The sequence below is a fragment of the Buteo buteo genome, chromosome 7 (assembly GCF_964188355.1).
Source record: "Buteo buteo chromosome 7, bButBut1.hap1.1, whole genome shotgun sequence".
NCBI classification, from domain to species: domain Eukaryota; kingdom Metazoa; phylum Chordata; class Aves; order Accipitriformes; family Accipitridae; genus Buteo; species Buteo buteo.
In genome coordinates, this window is record NC_134177.1 from 21,278,293 (window position 1) to 21,296,326 (window position 18,034).

Here is an 18,034-nt window from a genome sequence, read left to right on the forward strand (position 1 = left end):
CAACATGTTTCTTTTGCTTCTAGCTGTGTCTGATCCAAGCAGTACCGTCCATAGACCTCAGCCTCTCCCTCCAAGCACTGTACACCAAAGCAGCCTCCCTTCAAATCCAGAGAGCAGCTCTGCCTATTGCCTACCCAGCACCAGGCATGGATTTTCCAGCTATACAGACAGCTTTGTGCCTCCGTCCGGGCCCTCAAATCCCATGAACCCTGCCATTGGCAATGGCCTTTCACCTCAGGTCAGTCCTGTGTTTTCAGACAGAGGATTTGCTGTATACCAGAACCAAAGAGTCTATTCCCTCAGGCCACAGTATAATGAATTGCCAAATTTAAACCATAATGTATTCTTTATATAAGCCACATGATTTCAGTTTGCTAGTTTCCTTCTTTTTTTATTTTTTCCTCCTACTGGCTGAATCAAGAGTCAGAGCTTATATTTAATTTCAAGTGATTTATAATGTAATCATGCAGGCTTCGTGTTTACATTCAGTTGTCAAGCATTTGTAATGTACTGCTATTCTCCTGAAGAGCCATTGCTAGGTACAGAAAGTAGATAGTGTAGTTCTTCTGTGAATAAAATATCTCCTTAAGATAACCTCACCAAGGTTTTACAGAATGGTACAGGAAAATTACAGGCAAGTTGTACGAGGAGAGTTCCAAGGGCTGAACAGTGTGCATTGAGATGAGCTATAATCGAGTTATAAATACATAAATTAGGAGTATTACTGCTCTTTGGCAATATATAAATGCATGAATACCATAATTGTTTTTCTAATTTGTGTGAGCTCTTTTTAGGAAATCACGTTAATAAATTGCCTTGCTAATTGAGTGTCAAAAGGTTGGTTAAATTTTCCTACACACAGCATCTGTCTGAAGCTGACATTACTAGTTAAAGCTTGAATAGATGGTAGTTTATTTTATTAGCGAAAGCTTTGCCCAGGTGCTTGGAAAGAGATGTCCACTAAATTCTGAGAAGTCACAAAGAGGATGCAATCTATAATTACAATCAGGAATCTCTTCAGGGCTGAAAGTGAGAGTTTTAACAGCTTTATCTGCTTTCTACCCTTTTTTCCTCTCAGTGGTTAGAAAAACAGAGAGAAGCTCAGAATGACACAAATGAGAAGTGAAAAGACAATTATACTCAATTACACACTAATCACTGACTATCACCACTGCCTAAGCAGGGAGAGGGCATTCTAATAGGCAGAAAATGAGATTTTAATGGCACAAAGGGTGGCCAAAATAACGACTCGTATATCTTTGCCTCCTTCGTTTTCTTCAACTTGTGGTTTGCATCTCGGGAGTACAGTTCCTGGTTCCTGTGCAACGGTGATAACTCTGTGCAGCTGAAAAGTTCAAAGGCACTGGAGTTGAAAAGAATGAATAACAAAGGCAATGAAATAAACATTTTTGCCCAAAGGCAAAAGTTCATAAACCCTTTTTTGTAACAGTAAATGTAATTAAGTTTCACAGATTCCTACAGCATAGAGTGGGGTACGAAACTTTGTGGCTTGAAATCTCAGGAAAAAAATACCAACAGAAAAACAAACGGAAGTACTTCCAAGAGGACTTGAATGGATTTTGTTCTAAAGAATTCTGATTTCTAAATGCAATCTCCAACAAAAGCTATGACATTATATTAGTTGCTGCATTTTTCCTTTTTTTTTTTTTTTAAAAAATGACCAGTTTCATAGTGTGCAAGGCTTCCACATTTTTGACATAAGTATCTTCTGGGATTCAGTGTTAATCCATCAAAAGTAGTTGTTAGTGTCAGTGTAAATGTATGTTGGTTCTGGCTATGGAAAATGTGAAAGGAAAAAAAAAAGATCACAAAGCTTTTATTGTCTGTGACACCAAAGTGGAGCGCAACAGTAAAGAAATCTTGTGATGTCTGGGTAAAGTGGGACAAAAAAGTAAGGCCAGGTTTCCTCGCCCCAGTCTTTCTGATTTGAGGTTTGATATAATCAAAAGGAGATCTTGGAGCAGATTAGACAACTTTAATCAGTTACTGTGCTTCTTTACACCCAGCCCTGTCTTTACATTCTGAAACTTCTGTTATTTTGGGTTTTTTTTCCCTTAGACTTTTGAAACCTTTTTTCTACCCCAGCGCTTAGAGGTCCTGGCCATGTCCTGCACCTCTACTGGCAGGTTAAGGAGGAGGCCGATCACTCAAAAGCTGATGTCACGCGTTCATCACTGAACGCATACAGGAGATTACTTGTATCCATTTAGATTTTGAACAGCTTCTTGGCAACTGAATGGTTACCTATGCTGACTGATAAAGATCTCACCATCAAACAAACAAATAAACAAACAAATAGCCCGGCCTGAAATTCATGCAGTGTAACCAGCAGCTCCTCTAAAACAGTTTTGGGGCTTAAACAATGACTTAGAGACATGTATAAAATGCATGTATGTATAAAATTACATACCTAGGCTTTGTGTTTGAGTGGTACCACCTCAAATATGTAAATTATGTGCAAAAAACTGTGGAATTCTAGCAAAAGAGCATTGTGCTTTATACCCAAAAGATCCTCAGACATCGCTCACGTACATGCCATGTTACTGCATGTGAAATGCCCCTTAGTCGTGGGTTGTGTCGCAGTGCATCCCCTTGTCACACTTCCCTGGGATGCCTCTTCCCGCAGGTGCCCAGCTGCTGACCGAGCGGCTGAGGTAGCAGTGGCCGGCAAGTCGGAAGCCAGTTCTGTGTTGGGGATTTCATGAAGAAAGGCAAACAGTTTTCCTGCTGAGTGGGCATGTTGCAGTGCCCTGCCTATGTGCGAGGAATTTAGATGAGAAGGAAAGAGGGTCTTTTTACTAGCTGGTGGATTTTTGACCACAATAAATCTGGGTGTGTGAGCAATTAGCATAATGTTTCCACCCATCGCTGTCTCTCTTGCAGGCAAATGCTCTGGACATACTGTGTGTAAAGCTGAATTTATGGTGACTTTAGCAGGAGGAGGGAGATTTGTGTGAAGCCAGAATAATCTTTTGTGATTTTAAAAAAAACCCTCAGAACATGCAGAACAAAATCTAATATTAAGATTCACGGGATCATATTCTTACCAGTCTTAAACCTCCTTTTCCCCTTTGACTTCAGCTTATTCCAAATGAGGGTCTAACATGCAGACCCCCAGGGAAGCTTTATTTTCCACACAGGGTGTTTCCTTTCTAAGTTTGTTCTTGAATATGATGGACAAATATGTTGTTTAAGGCAAGCACTGGGTGAAGGCAAAGGACAAGTGGAGATCGCTAGGGTGCTGTAATTTTATTTTTATTGTGTTAGCCTTGAATTTGGAAGTTAGAGAGGACTGTATGTCTTGGTCATTTTTAGGAAGCAGAATGCTCCACAATGTACCTGTCTTGCAGGCTGGAAAAGAAAATGTTGTTGCTCTTGTTTAAATGAATACGAGAATAGAAACAGTTCCACATGGTTAATATTCAGAATGTTTTAACATCAAGACAAGATCTGCAGATCTCCTCTACATGACTGATTATTCTCCTCGTTCATCTGGTTTACTCGTTACTACCTGGCTGTTGTGAGACAATCTCTGTCTTACAGACCTGCAAAGGCTTGACTTGTGCAGGAATATTAATGTCTCAGGGAACTGGTAGCCAGGAGTCTCCTTGTTTGTATTTCATGAAAAAGCAACGAAACTGCAAGCATGCTATCTCAGCCAGAGCTCTTTAAATATAACGTCAGAATGGAGATTATTAGTGTGTAATATATGTAAATTGCGTATTTTAATGTTTTCTATGCCTATTATGCAGCTTCTTGGCTTTCATGCATTCATTTATGGGAATATTGTACTTCCTTTTCAAATTAGGTTTCCGTTGCTCAGTGCATTTTCTTTTAACAAACGTTTGTTAACTCAAAATTATTAGGGAGTAGCATATCTATGTGTTAATATGTGTGTACAGGACTTAAGCATGCCTCTGAATTGGCAGGTCACTTTCTGATCCTGGCATTAACAGTCATCGCCAGTTGTTCCATGGAAAGCAGAAGAGCAACTGCAAAAACATTTGTCTTGCAACTGCAGGTGTACGGTTTTGCTAAAGAGCAGATTGGTTTTAAGACAGGATATCAATATTTGGAACTGCTTCATTTAAGAAAAGGAAAAAGTTTTTTCTGGTGTACATGGGCATCCCCTGACCTTGTCATGTGCTTTTTATTAGTGTCAAAGCAGCAGAGTTTGCCCTACCCTAGGCAGTTCAGGCAGTTTGCTGGTTTTGAAGCCTGCTGCTTTGGACTGCTTGTGGATTCAGATGGAGTGGCAATACTCTGCTTGCATTGCTGCCCAGGAGGCCACTTGCTCTCTGTATTTAATCTGTAGGATACGCAGGCTCAAATAGTACTGCAGTGTTAAGTTTTTACTGGAAAAAGAACAAATGTGCATAACCTGTCTCCTGCTGGACGTAATTTTTTTTCCTCCCTGCCCTCTAGAAAACTTCACAGAATTACTTTTTCCTTTTCCTTGCCATCTTCCCCCATAACTGAGTCAAACCCGGAGCTTTAAAGGCCGCAGTTTCAAAGCAGGAAGTGGATTGAATGCTGAATGGGTTGTGTAGAAGATCGTAACAGTCTTTAACAAAGTTTGCAGTTCTCATGCCGTTACCTGGAGCTCAGGAATAATCTTGATATGAAAATTCCAAACTTTGCCATGAACAGTAGTAAAGCTGCAAGTTGTTTCAAGGTTTCTTTCTTCTACTGTCAAAACATTTCACTGCCTGAGTTTAAGAATTATCCTGTAACTCTTTTTGGTGAGATAGATCTTAGGCAATTGGCTTCTCTTAAGTCTTTGAGAGCACTTGGTTTTCATTAACCTGAAGGATGGATCTGATGGCAGCTGTCGAATCAGTTAGATGTGTTCATAGTGTCTTGTTAACTCTGTTTTTAAGGGAAACGCAGGAACCAGTGGCTAAAAACTTGCATTCCCTCATTAAGAGGGGCAAGAGGGGGACAAAAAAGCAACTATTAATTTATTATACTTTTTCCTATACCTTCTGTTGAATTACTGTCCAGCTGGTTGCCCACAGAAACATTTCATTTGGATCCAAGTCCCACACTGATGATCTCATGATCTTTGTCACAATAAACTTAGCTTTCAGAGCTTTTTGTTTAATGACCCAAGAACATGAGACAGAGCTCAGGGATTTCTTTGTGAGGAAGAAAGTTAATTCACATGATATCATTTTCATGAACACGAGTTTTGTTTTGTTTTTTTTTTTTTAAATTAAAAAAAAAAGTTCAGCCAATGGGATTGATTATTTTTGTTTCTGGACTGGGTAAAAATAGATGAGATCCAATAGTTTCATAACTGTTATGGTGCAAGAATAATAACATTTATTATTTGTTTTGTAAATATTGTAATATTATAAAAATACATTTATAGATAATATAACATATATAATAAAATATATTAATATAAACCCAACAATAAACAGGTGACCTTACATTTTGAATGTCCTCCTTAACTTCTCTCTCAGGGCGTACTTCCACCTCCGTCCCCACCATGCCAGAAAGGTTGGGGCAGGTGGATGGGGCTTCAGCCTTCAAAAAACATGTCTCCTCTTACAGCTCAGAAAACTTACATGAAGATAAAAAAAGCTCTGGACCTTTCTGGAAACTTAAGCCACTTGTACTGTAACTTCATGAGAATAAATGTTTAGAAATACCATAAAAAATATAGATATCTTAAATACAAAAATGTAAGAGTAAAATGACACTATATATAAAACATATCAGTTTCTTGGTTTTCTTAACCCTTTTTTAATGATATGGCTCACAAAACTGACTTATCTTCCTCCATAATAATTTGTACGATTTAGAATATACACAGGCTGAGTATTCAGCATCACTGCAGCCCTTAAAATAATTTTTTGCTTTTGCTACATGTCAAAGTTCAATTTAAACCACTTGTTAAGTGAAAGTATGAGTCTCCTTCATAGAGTATAAGACTGGCATGCATTGGTGAACTTCTGATTCTTCAAGGAATTTTCAAAATAGAAATATCAACAGGAATCTGAATACTTGCATATTTATTCAATTAAGGACTGGTACACGAATGAGGGCTTTGTCATGAGTAATTACAGATGTCTCACTTGAGTCTTTAATTATGCTCTATATTTTAGATTAAAAAAAAAAAAGGTACTAAAAATACCACAACTTGATTCAGTGAAAAGCATATATTGCAGTGGGATCAGAAAGAGTAGAATTTCATCCTTAGCAATCCTTAGAAAACAATGTATCCATCTTTAAATCTATCAGGCTCAATTTCCTTCAAAATATCCTACCTCACTAGAGCAAACTGTTTTATTTTTACCTTTGTTTTGGCAGGATATCAGTAATAGTCATAATTTCCTCATAAAAGAAAGACTAAGTGCTGAGTCAGAATACAAAGAGGCTTCCCCTGGTCAAAACAGCAAAATACACTTTTATTTGTCCCCAGTGCTGATTAGCCTAATGTTAGAGGCCCTGGCATATCCATTAATTGGAGCCTCATGAATAAACCCTTTCTTACTGGTTGGATTTCTCCAGTTATGCTTGTCCAGCATTCCCCCCCCCCCATTTATGGATACCTTACTGCTTTTATCTAAATGGCTAGGATTTTGTAGCAATTTCTGTTGGTAAATCCAGCCATGTAGGTGTAGATCATGCAATAGGTGGTGTTGTAGGGCCAAATGTTGAGTTTGGTGAGAGTCCTGTGAAAGCTTTGCAGATCCCATCCCCTGGCCATCTGCAAGCAATAAAAATCTAGTGTTTGAATTTAAAAAAAAAAAAAAAGGTGTATTTTTGGTTTGTTTTCTTTCAGAGGGAACAAACCCATGCATCCCAGTTGTGGAGGGAAGGTGTGTGAGAGCCCAGCTAGTGACAGCTGGGCTGGTTTTCGTGATGGCCAGAATTATTCTTTTGTGTTTTGGGTTGAGTAGAGGTGGGAGGAGAAGAGTTCAGAGGCAGAGAGCAATCTAATCTCAAATTTAGGCTTGTTATGAACTGTTGTAAGTAATATTGCCACATTCAAGCGTTTAAACTCACAAGCCTACAATCTCTGAGACTGCTTGAAAAAGTTTTAAGATGTTTAATTTTATATATGTACTTATGTTCATATGTATATGATACATATAAATTGTGAGTATATGTCTATCTTTGGGCTTTGTTTTACCTTTTCAGTCATCTTGACAATTTTGAAGCTTTTCCATTCAACCAGGAGCTAAAGAATTAGCTTCTCTTTGAATTATTTTGGTAATGTTACCTTGTCCCATGACTCCATGATCTATCACCTGAAAAAAGACATGAGTTTCATAACAGACTGTCATAATGTTATGAACATTAGTAATCTCCTGTAGATAAAAATATAATTCAGGATGGATCAAGTTATCCTCTTAATTACTCTAACTGTACACCAGTGCACCTTCTCTAATGTCAGCATAGCTACCACTGATGTCTAGTGGTGTGAAATCAGTATGAGGTTTCATTTGATATGAGTATGCAGAAGGTTAGATCATCAGATGGTCAAAGTCAGTGTATTTGCTCCTATTTTCATTAACTAAGTATGTGGATCCCAGCACCTGCCATTTGGCATGGAAATGTTTTCTATTGGGTTTCTTCATATTTTTGACAGACATATTCATATGTATAAAATGAATTGGCAACGTGGTTCAAGGATCCTGTAGGTACAGATCCATGTAGCTAATTGATTTTAATACATCTTCTAAAATCTCTCATTCTAATGCATCATAACCATACTTTTTGTGTTCTTTCTTGTGCAATATTTTGTTTTTGAGAGATATTTCTACAGTGAAAAGAGTTAACAGCAGGTAATGCCATTCATCTCAGAAGGAGTTTGAGATTTTCAGTGTTAGTGATGAATGAGGGTATCTGACCCACATCTGTTTTACATTAGAATGGAACATTGCCCTGACATCGTTAGGAGCATTTGTCAAGATTCCCTGGACAGAGCTTCTGTAAATTACATGCTGCAAATGTGTCAGGGTCAGATAAGAGGATATCATTAACTCCACTAAAGTTTACTCATGATTCTGTCAGTTCAACTTAATACGTTAACTACCAACAATTTTCCTTGAGCTGTTTCATTAAATCTTTCATTCACAGGAGGGGAAAAAAATGTATCACTGTACCCAAAAAATATTGCACATGTTCTTTTCTCATAAATCGTATTAATTGCAGACATGGTCACAAAGCATATTAAATGCAGGCATGCGTAAATGAATTAAAACATATGAGAATTTTATTGTGCTTATGGTAGGTCCTACATCCTAAAATACCATCCATGTTAACAGGCATAATGTTTCATTTAAATAGAATAAGCTTTTTCTCAGTTTAATGGCCTTTATTTTGTTGATAATAGAAGTATTTTCTAATAGCTGATAATGGACCAGATGTTTCATACATGGTCTTTAAGGCTTTCATCATTCAATTTCTCTTTCTGGATCATATTCTCAGATAGTGATGCTGTGCTGACCCCACCAGCAAGGGATTTGTCCTAATGGATATTTTGGATCGCTTGGGATGTGCTCTCTGTAAACTTTCTGTAGAGTTTGGTTGTTGCAGTTCACTCTGTTCTCTTTGCTTATTCCTAATTGGACCTTTGTTTTCTAATAGAATAGAACTATTTTATCAATTTTATATACTGTCTTTTGTTGTATAAGCTGAAAGGCTATGTGTCACCATTGCTGTGTGTTTTGTAAAAAATGCAAACAAAATATACGTAGCCAAAAAACTTACAGCCTGATTTTTTTGCATTTGTAGGAGTTCTTTTCTAAAATAAATTGAATAGTTACAGCAGCATTTGGTTCTAGGTGTTAGATCAGCCCTTGATTTTTCTTTCAACTTCTTTGGGATCCAGATCAGCGAGGCCAACAATTACTACTTTGGCTCTCCCAAAGTAGTTCAGAGGGAAGTACATATTTTCCAGTAATTTGGATGGTATATGGATAGAATGAATTTATTTTCTTCCTTAATTATTGTAAAACAATCAGATCTGTTTACTTATTTAGTAGTATACTGTTTCATACCAGCAGATCTGAGTTGCAAAATCCAGATCTTGGTGCATCTCTTGTACACCACTAAGCTGAGGGTGCTGAGCATCTTGCAGACATGGACCATTAATGGCTTTCTAATTGATGACGTGAAAGTCAGCCATGCCCTTCCTGTAACTCCTTGTATGGGTGATAAGGTCATGGCACATACCGTATGAAAGACTTCTGCCCTGAGGTTACTTCCCTTAGAGCTTTCAAAACAGACATGACCAAAAATCTAATTATTTAGATACTAATCAACTGCAGGATGATTCCAAAGGCCTCTGAAGAAGATATTTCTGTGAAGATGGTTACTGTTCAGACTTCAGTTTTCTCCACCTCAGAGACTGAGCGCTGTGCCAGTTCTGCTCCAAAGTGTCTATTAGATGCATATACACTTAATAAAAAGATGCCTGAAGACTTGTATTATTTAATTAATTTAATTTTTTTAAAGGAAATCTCATCAAATGCTAATTTTAGTTTGTCAGAGAAGATAAATCTCTATCCAAATATAGATGCTACTGAAGTTTGAGTGCCTTTTGAGACCAGGTCTGGATCCAGGTTTAAATTTCAAGGCTGATCTCTAACTCTAAAATAACTTCCAATCCCAACACTTTTGAGCTCACTGTCTTTGCTGTCGAAGTCCAAATAATGTTTTCTTGGGCTCTATTCTATTGAAAACATTAAACAGAAAAAAGTTTAGTTAAAGTACGTAGTTGGTAAAATAGCTATTTGGCTTACTCAGCAGCGGGTCCTTGAGAGTCAGCGTGTGATGCAAGAGGGCTCACACAGAGAAGGGTGCTGCTGGGACTCCAGCAGGGCTGCGAGAGCGACACAAGCCCAGCCCATTCTCCCTGCTCTTGAACTTGGAACAGAACGTGGTAAAGCCCTGTAAATATTGGTATCACAGAGGTGCTATGTGGGAATGGAAAGGGCTGAGCACTTACTTCAGATTTCTGATAAACCATGTGTGTTTTAAACTGTAGTCAAAACCATGATACTTGTGCCAACATAAATATTTTCCAAAGTAGTAATTTTCAATGTAAATGTTTAAGTTAAGCTACGTTTTTGTGGATCTTTCTCTTCTTTTAACTCTATTAGTGTTAAACGACAAGGATTAATATAATCTAAATGAACATACGTTCTAATATTACATCCTACTGATGCAATGTCAGATCATTAAGCATGCTAGATTTTGTCATTTTCCAAAGGTACAAGAAAAATATTTGTAATTCTAGAATAGAAAAACTTACTGAAATAATCTGTAGAAATTTTAATAGTTTTCAGGAACAATTTTTTAGATTAAAAAGTTGAGAGCCCAGTTATTTCAGCTTTTAGGGTTTTTTTTGGGACAAAATGCTGTGCAGGTTGCTGTGCAAATAACAAGATTTTTCAATCTGTGGTGATTCCAGAGATTTTTTTAAATTGTTTTTTATTAACCTCAAATTCTTTTAATAGGTTTTGTGCATTGAAAAGATTATTTGAATTAAATAGAAAATATCTTATAGCCTGAATCCAAATTCTTCTTTTGTGTTTTTAACTTAAAAGTTATAAGATTTCGGCATCTAAATGAAGTCTTTGGCTATGTTTTGAAACTTCTTTTTGCATGAATGCTTCAGTTTGCGAAACTTTCAGTAAATACTATCAAACTCATGTTTTTCTGCTTAGTGGAATGAAGTGAACATTCTAGGGCTCTAAGTAATAATTGAACTTCTCTCAGCATCTTTTTTTTTTTGGTGAGATGTCTTGGGTGCATCTGATACCGAGATGTTTTGTGTTCTCAGTGCGGGTATCTGGGTGTCTCTTTTTAAGGTACTCTGCTTGTGCTTCTTGCTCTTCCTTAGCAGACATGTAAGACCTGGATAGGTCTTCTTTCCTGCTTAAATCATGATTCCTGGGTCTTGTTTCATTTATTTATTAAAAACCAGACAAAACTCAGAGTTGGGACCACAAGTTCCCTACAATAATAATCCCTCTTCTTTTGTGATGGAAAATAAATACAATTCAAGAAGGAGCATCAGAACTTTAGAAACCAAACATGTTCTTATAAGCATTAATTTATTCTTTACAAAATAGACTCAAATTTTAATAATTTCTTTTTAGTTTATGGTAAGAAGTGCAGTAAAGCAAAATGACTATCAAATAGCATATGTCTGATATTTGTAATGCCTTTTTGGAGGAAGAACAACCTGTAAAGTATCAGAATATGCTGTTTTGTCAGAAACTGTACATCAGCTACCCGTTATAAGCTGCAGACTATTTCTCAGGCTTTGAAGTGCAACTTACTCCAGAAGTAAGCAATTCTCTCAGTTGTGCTTATTTTCAAAATGTGTTATAGGGATGTGCCAGGAAAGGAAATGCACACCAACTTATAGTGTGAGTGATTTTTGTACAAGAACTTATAACTATAGCTTCCTTCACTCCTGATTGAAAGCACAGGTGCTTTTGAAATTTTTTTTGCTCTTCTACTGGAAATTATGGCCTAGAGGGCTGGGCTTTTATAGGGACAAGCATGTATTTTCCAGTAATCTCTTTTCAACTGATCTTGACTGCTGATTTCATAACTGTTCATGTACAAGCAGCTTATTAAGGGAGTCACAGTTGACTCGAAGCCGGTCTGGAACACTTGACTATTTCTGTTGTGTCCTCTAACTTAGAGGATGAAGTTGAGAACTGGTGTTATGACCAGCACTTTACCCTTTCGCGTTCATTTCTCCACAGGCCAGCACACGGGGCATGCAGCAGCAGGAGTTACGGCCACTCAGCCCCTTCCCCATGTGTTCAGATTGTTCTGGGTGCTGTGATTCTTTGTTACTTCCATTGGTAGTGATGCTGAGATCAGCTCCAAGTTAATTTCATTTTAATGACTGCTGATCTTGGAAAAGCAAATTGTGTTAGGTTTTTCACAGCTTTTCTGTGTTTGTAGATCATGCAGGACAGTGTGGCTAAAGAGCCACTACATGCTTCTTATTCTCTTGAGTCCTCAAGGAATAAACGTCTGCAAAGATCCCAGCTGGGGCATAGGAGGATCAGGCACTCTAAAATAATAAGTTTTTTAAATGATTTTTCCTTATTTGCCCTTGATATCACTTTTTATTGGTTGTTAGCCATCAGCTTTTTTTTTGGTGGATGATGCAACCAAATTCCACTTCCTCTTTGGATTAGATACTCAAAGCACAGTTTGAATACCCAGTCTACCTATTTTAGGAAATCAAATGACAGACTTGAGAACTCCTGTGGCTCTATAAGCAATACAGTTCTTCACATATGTTAAACCTTTCTATTATTCTACCTTTTATTTTAGGTAATGGGACTCCTGACTAACCACGGTGGTGTGCCTCACCAGCCCCAAACTGATTATGCCCTGTCCCCTTTAACTGGGGGCCTGGAGCCCACCACCACTGTCTCAGCCAGCTGCAGCCAGCGGCTAGATCATATGAAGAGTTTAGACAGCCTGCCTACATCCCAGTCCTACTGCCCACCGACCTACAGCACCACGGGTTACAGCATGGACCCTGTCACAGGCTACCAGTATGGACAGTACGGACAAAGTGAGTATTGGGACGTTTGCACTGTGAAGTGCAATACAGTACCTGTTTGTCAATGGTCTGTACTTTCTGTCTGTAACAAAGAAACTTATGAGCAGAGATCCTAATGGCTGACTACTACTTCCCTCCAAAGCTGAGCAGACTGCACTGGTGAGATAGCTGATTGTTCGAGCAAGATTTCTGCGGCATAATTATTTTCTTAAGTGATGTCAACAACATCTTGATGTTATTAATTGTTGAGACATGAAACCTGATTGCCATTAGGTAAAACATAAGGGTTGTCCAAAATGAAATAACCACTGGCATTCCACTATTAGAAACACATGTTCTTAATGAGGTCAGCTCAAGAATCATTACAGTATATAATCCCAGATACATAGAGTTTTGTCAAACTTGTCCTAGGAATAAAAATATTAGTCCCTTTCCTTTGATATATCAGTATTAAATATGACAATGTCAACCTGTAGTTGGCATGGCCCCATGCTGTGAGGTTGTCACAGCATGACTTAAAAAGCTTCTTTCGCTTTTTTTGCAGGTGCCTTTCATTATCTGAAGCCAGATATTGCATAAATGAACTGTCCACTTCAAGTTAAAGCTGGTCTTGTTTTCCGGTCTCACTCCAAGGCTTGGATACGAGGGATCTTCTCAACGCACTGCAGTCTAAACTGGGGCAGTCCCATTGAGAGAGGCAGGCTTGTTATGTTCTCTCCAGTCATAGCTTTTAGTAGACTTTTGAAGGCTGGACAAAGCTGTACAGAAGACAAAGTCCAAAAGCAATAATGAATAAGTAAATGCGACATGGTTCATTATGAGTGGGTATACAAAACAGAGCAGTATTTAATATTACTGCCTGGCAAAACATTCCATTTTTTGTTGTTGAAATTAATGTGCATTGATGGGACAAATGGAACATTTTGAAACTTAGAGCAGTTGAGCTCTGCGTGCTCTGACTCATCTGACATCCAGTACTGACTTTAGTCTAACTTAAAAACTGCTCAGTTTCTGAAGCAAGGGCAGGAGAACCTCTTTCATTTTACACACTGGAAATTGTCATCAAGAGGAAATGTCACAGTCCATAGGAAGCTAGGATAAGTGCAAAAGACTTCCAGAGCAACTTTTTGGTTACCTTACCATGCTTTTGTAATCATGTTGTCAATAAATGTCACTTACAAGTTTTGCTTTACCAAGAGACGAGGTCTTGTGTAACGTGAAAAACAGATTTTACCTTTTTGTTTGTGGAGACTTCCTAGTCTGTTTTACCTTTTCGAACAAACATGGGAGAAAAAATAAATCAACAACAACACAACTGATTTTTCACAACTGCCTAGCAATGTGCAATACTGTGTACCTCACACAAACTTTGGGATCATCCAAAGTCATATAGATAGAATCAGAACTATATTTTTGCAGGTACTTTTATTTTTGCAGTGCGTAATTCCTGATAATAAAATACAGAAATATTGCAGTCTGCTGGATGACTAAAATCCAGCTTGCTAATCATGATTTAAAGGTCATTTTCAGGAAACAATACGAAGAAATTATTACGTTTACATCTTTTTTAGTGATGTACAGGACATAGACAGAGATGGACCTGTATTTGACACATTTGTTTAAATTATACAGCGATATCCAATATAGAAAATATAGGAACCAAGGTTTACAAGAAGTTTGTATTGTGACATTTTAGAATGTCAATAAATTTGTGTTTTGTGTTGTTGAGAGGAAGGGGAAATGGAAGGTGGTGTTATTTATTTCTCTCGATTCTTGGAACAAAGAGGGAGGCAGAACACAAATACATTCCTTTTAGCATTAAGGACTATGAAGTAGTGAGTTAGACTAGGTTCAGTACAGAGGTTAGTTCACACATTGGTCTTAAGGGTGATGGAAAAATGAAATATTATCTTTGTGTTGCAGCCTCTACAACAACGCACGTGTTGTAAAAAAAACAAAAACAAAAAACAAACCAAACAAAAAACAAATGTCTTTCATGTAAAAAGTTCAGTAAATATTTACTATTTATAATGAATAAACATTATGAAGACTTGCAAAGCACTGATGATTTTGTCCTAAAATGTAGTGTTGTGCTAAATACATTGATACATTTTAATCTGAGTATCATGAAGAAATAAACCATGTTATCTTCAACGCAAACTGTATTCATTATGTAAGCATATTCTGCACATATCCTAGGTCCGTGGGAGCCTCAGGCAGCCTCTGTGCCCAGCTACTGCTAATGTGCCACCTGGAGCTCTGTGTTCGTTAATGAACTATGCATTTCTCAAGTGCTATTGGTACCAGTAGTATGTCTTCCCAACAAGAGAAAAGTGTTGTGCCTTTGCTGCGTATTTAAAAGTAAAATAGGCTTAAACCCAGCATGAGTTGGGCAACTGAGATGGCTTCATACAATGCAAGAACTTTGTAATCAGTTATGGGTGGTACCTGTCCTGAATTTTTTTTTTTTTCCCTTAGAAGTCTTAAGAATTTTTTAACAGGCTTACACACAAGCTGATTGAAACACAGGCAAGACCCTTCAAATCAAATGGAGTAAGTTTTAGTGGCACATCAGTGTGTGAGGAATTTTTACTTTAAACTAGGCTTGGTGGACATCTAATTTCCTCACCATTTTGTGTGGGATGTTAACAACCTTGAATTTCTTTCAGCTTCTATTTCTGTGTGCATTTTATTTTTGGTTTATTTTTATTTTGTTCTTTTAACTCTAGACCTCTTCCACTGGAAAAGGAAGGAATATACTTTTTGAAAAGAGAGTGTTAAACACTGAAAAATGGGGGAAGGGTATTTCTTTTTTTCCTTCCGGTTTATGTTTCTCCTATATGCTTTTAATTTCTGTGACAATTAAAATTTAAAAGGCTCTTATTAATACTATTCCCTGCTCTAAACTGCTAATTTTTCTGATTTTTTTTGATGTTGCTTCCCCTCCCCGAGGACTTGACCCTTGGCATTTGTCTTGTTTCCTAAGCTTGCTGCAAAGGCCAAATAATCCTCTTTTTCCCCACTTGCAATCCCTTTGCTCTAAAAAAAGCCTGCTTGCTTGCACAGTTTGGAACTGGATGATGTCTGTATGAGTGCTTCTTCCCAGGGAGAGTGTACCTTTGTCAGAGGATGATTGCAAAATGCCACCTTTGTTGTCTGTCCTTTTCTATTCCAGCAGCTGTGAGGGGTGGGACAGAGCTGTGATTCCCCCCCCCCCGCAGTGCTACTGAGGTGCTTTCCCAACCTGAAGTTAGACAGGGGGCACTTTGGCTGCTCCATCCTCTTTTTAAGTGTCTCCCAAGCACTTCCTTGTGTGAGAGGCTAATGCAGAGCAGGAGAGCCTAGAAGCAAGACAGATACGGAGAAAAGCATCCAGTCCTTTTGCAGACAAGCCATGCAAGCGGGGAACTGGGATGAGCTCTTGCCAGAGGAAGCGAGGAGCCTGGGGCAGAGGGACAAAGCAGTTTCCTGATTTGTGATGCACCATAGGAATCTTTGACAGAGCTATAAGGATGACTTGGGATACTGTTGATCCCTTCTTGTTATCACTGTCAAGGCTGAAGAGGTTCTTGGGAGCCACGTGTGTTTCTGGAATACAAATCCTGAACACTCAAAAAGTCAAAGGGGCACAAGCCTGCCATAGATATTGCGTTTGAGAGAAATACTGTGGAATAGCTTGGAGGAATGTGCTTGTAGCAATGGAGTCCAAAACCTGCTCACTGATGAGTGCAGAAAGGATAGATCTTAGGGTCCTTCTTCTTTTTATCTGAGGGGGGTGAGGGTGGAGGTTGCATATTTACAAGATGGAAATAAATAACATCAGCTGCTTAACCAACTGTCTGTCATATCATAGATATAAGAATTGGAAACTCTTGAGAGACAGGCTTTGATGAAATAATATTTATTCCTTGTGGCACAACGGTGATTTTTAATTTATTCTTTGCTTTTAAATCTTCCTTTATCTACAAATAACCTCTACTCCCAGGAAAATACCCAATATATGCATTTTGGCATATATTTACATTGCTATATGTTACTATTCCTTTATCTAAGCATGTATAATATTTAACGAATGAGCTAGGAAAAGAATTATTTTGGATGGCACCTATTTTCCTTCTGTTTTCCCTGGATAATTCAGTGTATCCCACTTAAACGAAACCTGTAAATAAACATTTTTCTCCAATAATCACACAGGTTTTTCTACTCAATATTGCTGAAAAGTCTTTTGTCTGTCCATGTGACCAATGCTGTTAAATTGTATCTTTCTAGAGCTATTTTGAAAGGCACGAAATGCCTATCTGAACCTACAAATCTTCACTGAAAATAGCTGATTTTTAAACAGATCTATGTCCTTAGAAATCCATTTCTGCATCTATGTGACATTAGGCCTAGATATTTAATCCCTAGGTTAAGGTCTGTGCAAATTCAAACTTAAAAAATCTGGCTACAGGTCTGTAACCTGATCACCAAACTTAATGAAAAAATACAAAATGACTTAATTTTGGAAATCCAAAACCCACCGCAAATTATCAAATGCTACTAATTATTTATGTAGCAAGGATATATTTGCATTTTCTCAGAAGTGTGACAAATGATAGTGTGCAAATTGTTTGTAATGTCTGAATTCTGTGATATATTGTCGTACATGTAAGAAATGTATTCCCTCTCATCAGAGTGCTGTTGGTTAATGCTAACATGTAAAGCATACAGTTTTGCTATATTAGTAACCATGAAAGTTCTCAATGTTTCCTATCCATAAAGTCTTCTGGCCTGAAAGTCTATAAAGTGGATTACTAAAACGTATCTCTGTATAAAATAACAAGAAATTAATTTAAGGCAATACCAATGAGACCATCAGAAACCTGGAACAGCTTGAATTCATAAACCTCTTTGTATTGTTCACTTCAGTATTCTGTTGCTCACTTAATAATTGCAAGAAAACCTGCATCCTGATTAGAAGAAGTCATTCTTTTGACTTTTCCAGTGATATCTAGATATTGCCGAGAGCCAGACAAAAATAATCTGGAACAATATGAACAACTACACTAAATTAAATTGCCAAATTTCTGTTTAATTAACATTAGATAGGTATTATGTTTAGACTATATATATGACATTGCAATGCTCATTTGCCACTGCCTAAAAAAGTCTTGTGTGTCTTTCAGTTTATTCTGTAGCTAGTGTTATCAGAAATCATTGCCTATATTTATACGGAGTCATAGTGCGATCTTAAAGAATTACATGAGTTGATCTAAGTACGTTTGAGATATTTGTCTATTGTAAAATAACCCAAATTGCAGTCTGTTTCTGCGGTCATTGTAGGTAATAGGCCATTTGGCCTGTCAGATTTTCAATACCTATTCTCTCCCAGCACTTCTGGGCAACTCATTGCAAGCTGGGAAGTTCTCATCAGTCACAAAGAGCAAAGTGCTTTAGGTAGATGGTTAGTCAGGT

General features: G+C 37.6%; 1 protein-coding gene across 8 annotated transcripts in view; it reads left to right on the top strand.

Moving 5' to 3' along the window:
• PAX3 (paired box 3) overlaps positions 1-14,778 on the top strand; it is an 82,488-nt gene extending 67,710 nt beyond the window's left edge. For 4 of the 8 annotated variants that reach the window (XM_075031874.1, XM_075031876.1, XM_075031875.1 and 1 more), the window contains exons 7-9: positions 24-238; positions 12,346-12,592; positions 13,125-14,778. In XM_075031874.1, coding sequence (XP_074887975.1) covers positions 24-238; positions 12,346-12,592; positions 13,125-13,159 — 497 coding nt within the window. In that variant the 3' untranslated portion in view covers positions 13,160-14,778. Of the gene's footprint in view, positions 1-23; positions 239-12,345; positions 12,761-13,124 lie in introns of those variants that run through there. The other 4 variants (XM_075031870.1, XM_075031872.1, XM_075031871.1 and 1 more) reach the window with 1 other exon arrangement.
• Positions 14,779-18,034: the final 3,256 nt, after the last annotated feature.